Genomic DNA, 13,184 nt, shown 5'->3' with positions numbered 1-13,184 from the left:
AAAAGAAAGTGTTTTCTTATCTTATCACTTATCAAGTCAGTCACTGGTGCCCCCTCAAAAAATAAAATAAAAAAATAGATGTGTGAAGCCCCTGCTGTATATATCCGGTATATTCCTTTATTTTACCTTCCGCTCCAATCTTTCCATCTCCATCTTTGTCTGCAGCCTGCAGGAATGCTTTGGTCTCCTTATCACTCAGGTCTCTCCCGTCTGTAGCGAAATGCTTGAAAACAAACCTGCACAGAGGAAACAGAGCGAGTCTAACACCTTTCAAACTTATTGTGTGCTCACCTTTACTCTGAGAGTTTCAATTACAAATCTATTGGGTTACATGTTATCTGTTTGTAGTGTAGAAATTATGTAGTCTTACTTAAGTTCCTCCTCCTCTATAAAGCCACTATTGTCTGCATCCAGGGCGTGGAAAGCCTTCTTCACATCTTCAGCAGACTTCGCCTTCAGTCCGACCATCTCAAAAAACCTCTTGGGGTCAAATGAGTCGACGGCTACAAGAAGGTGGCACAAACATAGAGAATCACTGACATTCTGTCTGGAAACTAGGAGGAGTTTACTCAAAATGCTCATTTTGTCATCTTTTCCTCACCCTCATGTCATTCCAAACCTTTATGGTTTTCCTTTGTTGAACACAAAAGGTGAATTTTCTCTTGATATAATGAAAGTAAATAGAGTTTGAGACTGTCAAACTTTAAATAGAACAAAAAACACCATAAATGTGTCATAAAAGTGGTTCATGCACTATATTCCAAGTCTTTTGAAGTCATTTAATATTTAGAAAAAAAACCCCAAAAAAATAGACTTATGGTTTGGATCCCTTAAAACCTGCCCTCTGCTTTGGCTCTCTAATCAAAAATGGTGGCATTAGACAGGTTTGATATAGTGGAGAGGAAGATTTTCAGTTTGAAATATAGTGCATGAGTCATGTGAACTACTTTTATGGTGCTCCTGTGTCATTTTTGAGTTTAATAGCCCTAGTCCCCATCAACTTTCAATATAATAAAAAGAAAAGGATATTAAATTACAATTTTGGCTTCTAACAATTATAAAAAAACAAGATAAAGATAAAACAATTATTGTGCTGCTTTCCATTTTGCAAGGATGTTCTCGTTTGTCATTTACATTATAAATCCAGAATTTAACAAGAGATGCATGGCTATGGCATGTAAAATGCAACCTCTCGAGACACACTTTTCAAGAGTTGAACTTTTTAAATTTAGCTGCACTGCTCATTTCTGCAAAAGATGTGAAATGTGATCGCAATAGTTAAAGACATCTAGCACACAGAAAAAGGGGGGAAAACAGCACAACTGAATGAAAAAAGTGAACCGCCCTAAAAAAAAAGAAGGTATTTTAGAGTAAGAGTACATATGTGAAGGAGAAATGAAAGCATGAAACTCAGGATGGCAAGATAAAATCACCTTGAAAGGCATCCAGGGCTTTCTTAATGTCATCAGGGTTGAGGATGCTGTTCATCGCCATTTCTACAACTGCAAAAACAGAGACAGGCAGAGAAAAAGAAAGAAAAATCAGCATCGATGTACTGTATAGTAAAAAAAAGCAATGCAACATGAAACTATGCAGCTGACCAGCACAAGATCATGAAGAGAAGGAATTGATCAATAAGTCATAAATTATGAACAAGTTTCAAGGGGTGAGAAAACGTCAAACACTTGATGTGTGTGTGATTCTTTTAAACCACACAGCTCAAGTCCAAATCCAGATCAGAGGGGAAAACATCTTGAAAGCTTCTATATCTGCCATCACATCCTGCAAAACAGAGGCTTGAGTGCCCACAATCCTTCAGTGACTCCACAGGTGAAATTAGCATTCGATTACCATAGATATTACAACTATCAGGTGTATACTGATTTCGAACGGTCAGCCAGAGATCGGCTTTGCATCATTAGAGTCTGGCTTCAGTCGAAACCAGCAGCTGAGAAACAATCTCAGAGAGCCCAGAGTCAGAGATAGAGATCAAAGATGACTAGCTGGACATATGTTTTTAATCAGCACACATTCAGTGAATGCTTCCTCAGCATAAAAAAACTCACACGTTTAGACTGATAGTAAGCTAATAGACTGTACTGCTCAGTTTTTCAAGGTTCTTAATTTCCACACAAGTCACGGTCAGATTTAAACGTTTCTTAAAAGATTTTTAGCAGTCTTCCCTGCTTCTTTCTTCTGTTTTACTGATGGTCCTTCACCTGCCCACAGTTACAAACACCTCATTGTCCTTTTTCCCCATACCCAGCAGTATGGGTAATGTGCAGGTGCACGGTGAAAGTACAGACTGTATATTTTCCTTTCAGCTGGCTCCACGTTTCATTGATTTGGATCAGGTGGAGGTCAGCTGGGCAAAAATGAGCTTCAGCTCTGCTGACTGGAACACAGTGCGGCTGCTGACTTTCCTCAATGACGTTTGGTACGTTTCACATTTCCGCGAATGTGAAGGTTTAATGTTGAAGTCAGCTGAACTGGCAGAGCCTGACATGCAGCACAACTGTTTTCAACACTGATAGTAAGAAACGTTTTTTGGAGCAGCAAATTAGCATATTAAAATTATTTCTGAAGTGACACTGAAGACTGGAGTAATGATGCTGAAAATTCAGCTTTGCATCACAGCAATAAATTACATTTTAAAACATTAAAAAAATAGTTATTTTAAATTGTAATAATTTCATAATAGAACTGTTTACTGTATTTTTGACTTCTTTCAAAAACTGAACTGAACTCCACATTGTGCTGTGAGTGGGTTTGATTATGTAACACTGGTGGGCTTTGTGTGGTGCTCATCAACCTACTCTAGCTCTGCTTGGACCAATCCAGAACCTGAGATCCAGATGAAAAGCAAGATTGCATGTGTCATTTAGCTGACGCTTTTATCCAAAGCCACTCACCCTCCACATATTACCAGGTCTCTCTGGTGCAACCTGGGACATAAAATAACTTGTTCCCTACAATGCTGCTACTTTATTGATCACTTTTCTCAGTGTTTGAACCTCAACCTTTCAGTTATCCCCCTAGATCTTTAGTCAATAGGCTTCACTGCCCCTAAACTCTCCTTCAGTGATACCAGACATCACGTCTACTGAAATGAGAATCTAATTATAAGACACACTATTCTGGGAATACTAAAGGAAGAACTGAAAGACACAAGCAGACTGACAACTCATAAACAGTCTCCATAGGGCTGGACAAAATTCACAATTGGTATTTGAAAGAATCTGATAAATAGACAAGAAGATGAAGGAACAAGACGGACTGTCAGTTATACCAGTTTCTTTAAATTCAGTTCATTTTCAATCTGTATTCAAATCTCAATTGTATTTCAGTGTCCTGTTTGCTACCTTAATTCAAAATCAAGAATTAAAATGTAAATTTAAAAAGCATTTTCTATTCAATTCCGAACACACAATCCACACAAGTACAGTACAGTAAATACACACAGACATACAAGCACAACTAGAAAAGATGCAGGTGAATGGCATTTCAATCATATGAGGGGCTATACAGAGTATCAGAAACCGCACAGACCACGAAGCTTGAATATTTATCATACTTTGCAGCAAGAATGGACTGACTTTGCTCCATCTGCATAAAAACCAGGAGATTACTTTCTGCAAACTGAGCAGAATGTTAAATCTGTTTCTTTCTCCTACGAAATAATGTTTTGTGCCTGACAGAGACCTTCAGTGAGAACTGTCATTAAAGGCAGTCGCTAAGACTGAGAAATACATTGAAATAAATATTCAAACACTTATATCAAGTGTAAATTAAGAAATAAAAGAAAACCTAACAGCTTAAGGTGACCAGATTTCTGAAATGAAAATCGGGGACACTTCCTAGTTCAGTGGTCAAAATATCACTGAAATCCCACTTGTGATTATCTATGAATTAAAAAAACGTGTTTCTGTATATTTTTGCTTTTTAAATGGTTGTGGGTTCCATATATTAATATCATAATTAATAATGACAGTGAGGTTTGAGGATCAAACTTACTCTAGTTTTTTAAATACAACTGACCAAACAACACACTATGAAAAAAGTAAATAGTAACTATTGCAAATAGTAAACTGATCGATTATAACAAAAGCATGGCTTTACAAAAAAAACCAAATTAAAACATGATAAATAAAACCATATTTAACAAAGATGTTGTTAAGTACAGTATGATGTGAGTACAGTAATTACAACTTTTCAAATTTTACGTTTATGCTTTTGGAGATGGATCTTTTCTATCCCTAATCAGGCTTATTATTTTGCATTTTAGGCCCATTTTGACCACAAAGTATGTTTATTTTTATTTTTTTTTGATGATTTCATGAGTTGTAACGGCGTAACATGTATAGTTAGTTTGTGACTAACGTTACCTTGAAACCAGTAACGGCGTCTCTTTTGATAAATGATGATAATATCGCTCTGCTCTCGTTCAAGTTTTGCATTACAGTAAAGATAGCGGCGCGCGACTAACAGTTATTGAGCAGTATAGCTCGCAGCGCCCTCTGCTGGTGAAAATAACCACAATCATGCGATAATTGTTCTGAACGTACTGTAAAACCGTCGAATTGCACTACCCACTGTTTTAATGGGAGGTAGGGAAATCTGACAGGGTAAGTTAGCACAAATTAACAGAACACCGGGACATTTCCGGAGACAGCTCCATTCTGAGGCCTGTCCAAAAACCGGGTCTGGTCACCCTCACACAAACACACTTTCTTTCACACAGCAGATTTACCTCAGAGAAGTAACTGAAGTAAACAACTCAAGTAAGTAACTCGGATAAACAGTTCAGGTAAATGATAACACTATCAGACGTCTATGACATAATTACACTAAAATTACTAATAAAATTAACATTCACTTCATACACAACAGTTAGACATTAAAGCATACGAGTTACAGTTTTTTCCCCTGAAAATTGATCATTTTTACTAACCTTTAGGAGCAAAAGAGACAGAAGAGGTGGTTTTTACTCAGTAAGTCCTGTGTTGTGTGAGGATGCACTGCAGTTGCCACGGCAACTCTCCAACTGTCAACTGTCATTCTGAATTTAAAAAATGCAGCTCTGTTCCCTTCAGTATACACTCATTATAACACAATAGAGGGACATTTTAATGTACATTTCAGTACACAAACACCTAAATAATAAGTGCACAGACAATTATTGTGACCAAAATTCAAAGTGGAGGGTCACACAAAGTTTTGAACAGGTTTTGCTAACAGACATACTGTTGTTCCTGTGAACAGGGCCTCAGCCGCACCGTTTTTAATGCTTACTTAAGGTTAAAGGTGTGAGACAAGAGTATAACAGAAAGAGAAACATGTCCCAGTTCCTCTTTTTCAATCTTACAGGGCTTCACACATCTGTTTTAGAAAATAAAATGCTCCAGGCCTGGATTAAAGTCTGCCTTTACACCTAATCAAACCACACTGTTTATATTGTTAATCTCTGTTTCTCTACAAACCCCTTCCTCTCTTCTATCTGATTTCATTTCCTAATTTTCACACCCCTCTCGGAGATGATATCGACCCCTCTTTGATATCTCTCCTCACTCTCCCATCAGTCTCTTGATAAGCATCACTCTATAATGATCCCATTCTCTCCGTTTCCATCCTCATCAACTCCTCTTTTTAATAAATGAAGTCACTCAGTTAAAAAAAATACCTTTGTGGGTCCCTTTTGCCCTGTGTGGGTCTGAATCTTACGTCTATTTTGATACCAGCCCACAAAGGGGTCTGAGAAATCAAAATGAAATACTGTGAGATGCTATGGGTCCCAAAACTTTGCATTTCGGATGATAGATTTTCCCAATATCAACAAAGTACATACTCTTAGTGTATAGTACTATATACTATGTATTATATATATATATATATGTGTGTGTGTGTGTGTGCATATATATACTTTTCTATAGAATTACTAAAAACAATTGAAGTTGAAACTAAAATTATTAACTAGAAACAGAAAACATTAAAATAAAATCGTAATATATAAAACATAAATATATAATATACATCTGAATATCTAAAAAATATAATAGTATACAAATACTAAATTATCACTGATACAAAATAAGTTGAGTGACACAATGTCCTGCAATGTTTGTCACAAATATATATGGAAAAAACTGTTAATTATTCTAATTATCATAGGGTAATAAATATAATTAATATATAATGAAATGTAAAATAAATTAATAAATAAAATTTCTAAATTAAAAAGGCAAAAATATAGTTGCATGGCCAATACCTGTACTACTACTACTTTAACTAACAATAATAACTTTATTAAATAAAATTAAATGAAACAACATAACCCGCTACATTCTAGAATTATATTCTAGTGGGTTACACAAGATTGTAACTACAGTTTCTTAATGGTACCAGTTATGTAACAAAATAATAAAAAAACAAATAATAATAATAAAAAAGTTTGTTCATTGAATTCAGTGCCGTATCTACCATTGAGGACACCGAGGTCATGTCCTCGGTATTTTTTCCCGAAATTTCAAATTAGTCAATCCAGCAGTGATGATCAATGCCAAACACAGAACCCGGTCCGTGTCCGAATCCATATATGTCGTCTGTATTTTCTCCCAATTAAATTCACATTCTCCGTCTAATCTCTCAGGTGAAATCTCCGCCTCTATCTGTCTTTGCAGGCAGCGGCACTTGACGTCACGTTACCTAGGCTACAGATTCAGAGAGGCGGGAAAGCCGTATGTTTTTTCACGTAAGCTAGTACATCGATCGTAGTGTGGTCTTGAGCGAAATGCAGACATGAAGAGGAACTTGCATCAAACTAAATTAAGTTTTAAAAAGCCAACAACAGAAGGGCAGGGAAAGAGTAGGAGAGAAGGTGAGCCTGTGTGTGTCAGTGGCAGACTGTTCAGCACTGTCAAGCGCTAAATTTCATTTGTCATTAGAATCCACTGATCTATAATAGAGAACTGGATAGCTCATGACGTCATAAAAGTGAAGCCACCGCACCGGTGTGTGTGGGGGGGGGGGGGGGGGGGGGGGGGGTAGAAAAAATGACCTCGGTATTTGAAAAATCCTGGCTATGGCCCTGATTGAATTCAATCTCCACATTCCCAGCAGGGCCAGGGAATGTGGAGATTGCCGGAGATGGAGATGAAGGAGCGCTGGAGAGAGAGAGAGAGGAATCGGCAATGACAGCCGCGGCTACAGCTGCCATGTGGAGAGCTGCCCTTAACGCCCTGATCTCAAATACATTTGACCTCTAATCTCAGTCAAAACCTCCAAACGGTTGCTTTTAACTCACACTAGCACTTACTAACATACAGTACGTCTGCAGGACAAGGGTATTTAGTGAAGCATCATGTTTTATAAGAGTGTGTGTTGGGTCAACTAAAGTCAATATCCATTTGACTTTATCTGCTAAGCAAACAATACCCAATTAAACAATTTTCTTATTAAATATTTCTTTGAACATTAAATTTCAATAGCAAAATACCTTAATACTTTCATTTTAATAATAATTAACAAATGTGACCTTGGACCACAAAACCAGTCAAGGGTCAATTTTTTTAAACTGATTTATACATCATCTGAAAGCTGAATAAATAATATTTCCACTGATGTTTGGTTTGTTAGATAAGACAATATTTGGCCGAGATGCAACTATTTGAAAATCTGGAATCTGAGAGTGCAAAAAAAAAATCGAAATATTGAGGAAATCGCCTTTAAAGTTGTCCAAATTAAGTCCTTTGCAATGCATATTACTAATCAAAAATGAAGTTGATATATTTACAGTAAGAAATTTACAAAATATCTTCATGGAACATTATCTTTATTTAATATCCTAATGATTTGTGGCATAAAAGAAAAATCGATAATTTTGACCCAGACAATGTATTATTGGCTGTTGCTACAAATATTGCTACTTATGACTGGTTTAGTGGTCCAGGGTCACATATATTTCTACAAGATGTATGATCATTTCCAATCTGGGTAAATTTATTTGGCACAAAACAACGCAGATCTGAATTAGGGCTCAACTGGAGCAAGCAACACTAGCCATTCTCATGTAATATACAGTGCACTATAATAAAATGTATTTGAAAGCACTGTATGCTCTGAATGAAGACAAATGAATGCATGTGAAATATACAATTATTGTCCAGCTCACTCTGCTGCAGTGACAAAAAAAAATGCAATGTAATGTTTTGTCCAGCTACAGTGCTACTTGTTGGAAAAATGAGCTTGTTAGAAGGAAAGCTACACTCAAAACAGCCGAGCTACTGTCATGATACTGAAAAATGTCGTTCTGTTGTTTAAAAATGCAATAAATGAATAAATGCCATCTTCAAGTGTAAATCTAACAATTGAGTTACAATTCATTTGCTTTTCTATCTGCTGTCAGTGTTATTTTGATCAAATAATTGTATTTATAAATATAGTATTTATGTATTTATTTATAATTTATAATAACTGTAAAATAATAATTCTATAAACTAAAATAAAATATAAATATTAGAGGCAAAATGTAAACTTGCTTTGGCAGCTCACTGAAATAAGATTAAGTTAAAGTACTTAAACATAAAAATAATCTAAAAAGGAATATTAATAAACACATAACAATATGTTACATCCCAGTCTAGGGACAACGTGGAGTAACAAAAGAAAAATGTAGATGTTCGTTAATTTATTGTAGGAGTATTCAATCATTTCATTTTACAAAGCCACTTCGCGAGCTTCAGAAATGGGTAAATGCCAAAATAAAAAGATATTTCAAAATATACCATATTAGTATAAATAATACTGTTCCTAATGCAAAGTCTTATTCCACCCTCTAGTTCTGTTATGAATCAGCATATATTGTTAAGACAAATTTGGCCTTAATCTACTAAATATCGGGGCAGGGGTGACTTTATTAGCTGCGACACAATTACGAGGGTGTGCATTAAACTGTTGCTTGCCTTGCCTTCTATATTATTTATTTTAATCTGTTTTGCATCATGATATAAACATAAAATGGCATTCAGAAAAGGTGAAGTCATTAATATAAATAATAAACACATAAATATAAATTAACAAATAATACAATTTCAACATATTCATGTAATAAAATAATATAAAAAACAAATGTTATGTATTTTTTAATCTTTTCCAAATACTTTAACTCTGTTTTTCATAGTGCATTGGGGTAATCTCTAACATCTATTTGTTTTAGTGCACAAATCTCTGCAATTATTACATGGCGAGAGACCGTGAAATGGGAAATGGTGACTCCCTGGGCAGTGCGCTGACTACTGAACTGGGAGCAGATTGAAACACACTCGTAAGCCTCACTGAAGACACATGAGCGGAGGAGAAGAAGTGCATGTCTTGAACAGGAGGAGGGAGGGATGGAGAGACTTCAAAGGCTCTGAGTTCGTGAGAAAGACAGTCCAGCGCCGGAGAGGAACAGAGTGTGTAGAGGAGTGAGATGCTTTTCAAACAGCTGAGCTGCTGCTTTGCAGTGCCCTGATCTGCCAACAGACCAGACCAAACCAGATCAGACAAGACCGGCCCAGCTCAGCACAAACCAGACTACTGATTAGCTAAGACTGTCAAAACTAGCACTTCATTGTCTTAAAAATGATATAAACAGGCAGTATAAACTTTGTTTTAATATACTGGATTTGATGTGGTAGTTTTACGCAGCGTGCTGCAGTCTATAATGTCTGATTCAATCAACGATACCGACAAGAAAATGAGAAAACCACTGACTGCGCTCCATTTATTTCTTTGTTTATTACTGATGACTGTTTACTTTAATAATTACTTGCAAACAGCTATGTTTATTTAATTGAAAAATAATCGAAGGCTACACGCCATAATTCAAATTTAATTAATTTTATATCATTGAATAATAATTTAAGTTTAATAGCATATTGGATATGCTGTGGTATCGAGAACCATGAAATATAACTTGGTTTTGACTTCAAAAATTTTAGAAAGACCAACCAAGACTGGCAAAAACCACACTATCAAATCAAGACTATCAAAAAGAACTGCATGATGTACACAGCAAGAAACAAAAAAGATACCTGAAGATGAGGTTATCATGCTGTATTTAGGCTCACTGAAGAAAATAGAAGTGAAAATGCAACAAACTAATGGAACGTTCTGTATTCTCTTTCATGCAGTGCAGGCAAAAACATGACAGAGCGACTGGTTCATAACCGGATGCCTCTGGCAGCTTTGTAATGGAAATACAGTATTCAGTGACAGAAACACAGCCACACACGGCACACGCTCTTTATTCATACTGTCTCGGAGATCAAGAGAGGAAAAGAAACAAAAGGAAATTCACAAAAGAAAATTCTACTCCACTTTCACCAATAATGAATACACGGGAGAGAGGGTAGCGCTAACTTTAACAACAAATAGCAGTGAAAATGTCACAGGAGGTAAAAACACGCATTTCACAAACAAGCTAAGCAAGGTCAAGTCTGAAGACCTTAACAAACAAGTGTGACTTGGAACGAAACAGCACAAAGGTCAGCAGCAGACTCTTCTCTCTCTCCTTCTCTCAGAGGCGTTTCTCTCTGGCTTTCTTTTAAAATCGATCAACTGCTGTTTTTCAAAGTAAGCCCGAGTACATATACTTCACGATACTTCATGAATTTTTTATGCATCTACTTTGGGAGAGTCAAGGTTTTTGGAACAGTATGTGAATCAGATGGTGCAAACAAAACGTAAACGTAATTACAGTGGCAGATATGAACAGGACTGTAACACAAATCACACTAATTGTACATAACATTATCAGAACAGTGATAAGCATAGCTGTTTCACCAAATAATATTGAACCAATTAAATTTCAATAAGTTTAGACTTCTGGGAACACTTTTGAGTCACAACTCGAATTAATAAATATTTGTAGACTTGCTGATTAATTGAAACAAGCAGTCTGAAACAAATGTTTAATGTTTCCAATAATGAATATGTGATTTAGTCAGCAGTTTTCTATAAATGCCTTTTTTTAAATTCCATTAAAGGCTACCATTTATATTTCATTACAAGTCAAATAATACATTTTGTCATATCTAACGTCGTTTAAAAGGTCACCTATTATGCCCCTTTTTACAATATGTAATTAAGTCTCAGGCCCAGAAAATGTCTTTGAAGTTTCAGTCCAAAATACCCCACAGATCATTTATTATATCATTTTGAAAATGCCTATTTTGTGAGGAAGCAGAAACATGCTGTTTTCGTGCGTGTCTCTTTAAATGCAAATGAGCTGCTGCTCCCCGCCCTCTTTCCCGGAAAAGGACTGTGCCTTTAATGCTCATACCTCAGATACGCCGCTAAAAAACATCTACGTATATGAAAACATTAGGGCTGCTCCTAATAATCAACTAACTGTTAGTTGACCAGAAGAGGCTTGGTCGACCAAAATTGTATTAGTCGCAGAAAAATAAATAAATAAAAATCCACATTGGCAAAGTCACGCAGATCATTAAGGACTGGTGTATGTGGTAACACATCGGGCAGGACATCCAAACGCTCGCCTATCATTCATCGACCTCAAATATGATTTACAATCTGAAATATGTTAGAAGCAGCAACTTTACACAGCTGCTCAATCTAATGTTAACCTAGAGAAATGTGCGCTGTTCAAATGTCTGTGTGGAGTGTGGAAGCTGAACAGTAGCGCTCACTGCAGGACAAATGGAGGCGCCGTTGCGCTCACTTGCCCTTAAAATATTTCCTTCTTTTTTGCTGATACAGATAAGAGTAATACATCTTTCAAATCTGTAAAGAATATGTTTATTTGGCTGAATGGTGCGGCACAAACAATCTGTCCCTCAATGTGGGGAAGACAAAGGAGGTTGTGATAGACTTCAGGAGAAACTCTGTTGACCACCCCCCACTGACCATCGACAGCTCGTCTGTGGAGAGAGTCAGCAGCACCAAATTCCTGGGGGTGCACATCACAGAGGATCTCACCTGGACCAGCAACACCATGTCACACTCCAAAAAGGCACAACAGCGCCTACACTTTCACAGCGCCTTTAGACTTTCCAATACACTCTCTCAGCCTTATGCCTTGCACTCACAAGACGAAGATCATGAATGGGAAATTAGGATTGACACATCTTCTGCTGAGCCCAGAAGGAGAGTTTTACATTTTTACAGCTGCATGTGAGCAAATACAAAGGGCACAGCGATCCGGCAGTGTGAGTCTATTAACGCTCTGAATGGAGAGATGGAAACAATATATTTGGAGCTATACGGGCAAATCATAGGACAGTATGATTATGTAAAGCACTTTGAATTACCACTGTGTATGAAATGTGCTATATAAATAAACTTGCCTTGCCTTGCCTTGACAGACACAGAGTGGAAGCTGGTAAAAAGGCTCTTTAGTGACCTCTTTCAGGGACTTTATTCTGAAACAACAATCAGTATAACCTTCTGGGTCTCAGCGAAATGTCTTTCATTGTTACCAAAAATTTTGAAAAATGTTTATAAAAATGTTTAGAATATGCTGTGCCTACTTTTAACAGGTGTTTCTCATATTTCATTTTTGTAACCCATTTTTGTGAAAAGAAAATAATCTGTGCTTTAAAAACTTTTAATAAAACAATGTTCAAATATTTGGAGCCGGTGTAAGATTTGTAAAATGTTTTTGACAGAAGTCTCTTATGCTCATCAAGGCTGCATTTTTCATTACTTTGATTAAACATACAGTAAAATTAATAATACTGTGAAAAGTATTCACTTCCCTGTAATGAAAATTAGTGTTTTCTATTTTAATATACTTTAAAATGTTATTTATTTCTGTGATGTCAAAGCTGAATTTTCAGCATCATTACTCCAGTCTTCAGTGTCACATGATCCTTCAGATCTACATTTTCCAACTAAAATCCAAATCAACAGCAATTTAATTAGAAATAGAAACCGTCTCAGGTTAAGTATGTTACCATGGTTCCCCGAAGGGAACGAGACGCTACGTCGAAAATGCTAGGGGAATGCCTTCAGCGTGACCGCGCTCTAAATACATGAGTAATCTGTCCAATGGAAGGGCAAGACATCACGGGCGGGTGACGTAATCGACCAGGAAGCATAAAAGCATGTGCGGCGGAGCCGGCATCAGCTTCTAGGAATGAAACAAGCGCTGGCAGGGATGCCGGAAGTGTGGCCCTCGAGACGCA

The 13,184-nt window shown here is 36.6% G+C and overlaps 1 protein-coding gene across 5 annotated transcripts in view; it reads right to left on the bottom strand.

The window, feature by feature from the left end:
• Window positions 1–13,184, bottom strand: part of LOC306845345 (parvalbumin-7-like) — a 50,376-nt gene that overhangs the window by 1,020 nt on the left and 36,172 nt on the right. For 3 of the 5 annotated variants that reach the window (XM_079378082.1, XM_079378081.1, XM_079378084.1), the window contains exons 2-4: window positions 1,434–1,502; window positions 371–503; window positions 127–236 (exon numbers count right to left, since the gene is read on the bottom strand). In XM_079378082.1, the coding sequence (XP_079234208.1) occupies window positions 127–236; window positions 371–503; window positions 1,434–1,494 (304 nt within the window). In that variant the 5' untranslated portion in view covers window positions 1,495–1,502. Of the gene's footprint in view, window positions 1–126; window positions 237–370; window positions 504–1,433; window positions 1,503–1,607; window positions 1,797–4,951; window positions 5,062–13,184 lie in introns of those variants that run through there. The other 2 variants (XM_079378080.1, XM_079378083.1) reach the window with 2 other exon arrangements.

Source organism: Barbus barbus (assembly GCF_936440315.1).
Source record: "Barbus barbus genome assembly, chromosome: 3".
Classification (NCBI taxonomy): domain Eukaryota; kingdom Metazoa; phylum Chordata; class Actinopteri; order Cypriniformes; family Cyprinidae; genus Barbus; species Barbus barbus.
The sequence above is the reverse complement of the archived record's forward strand: the minus strand, read 5'-3'. Positions and strand labels throughout refer to the sequence as shown.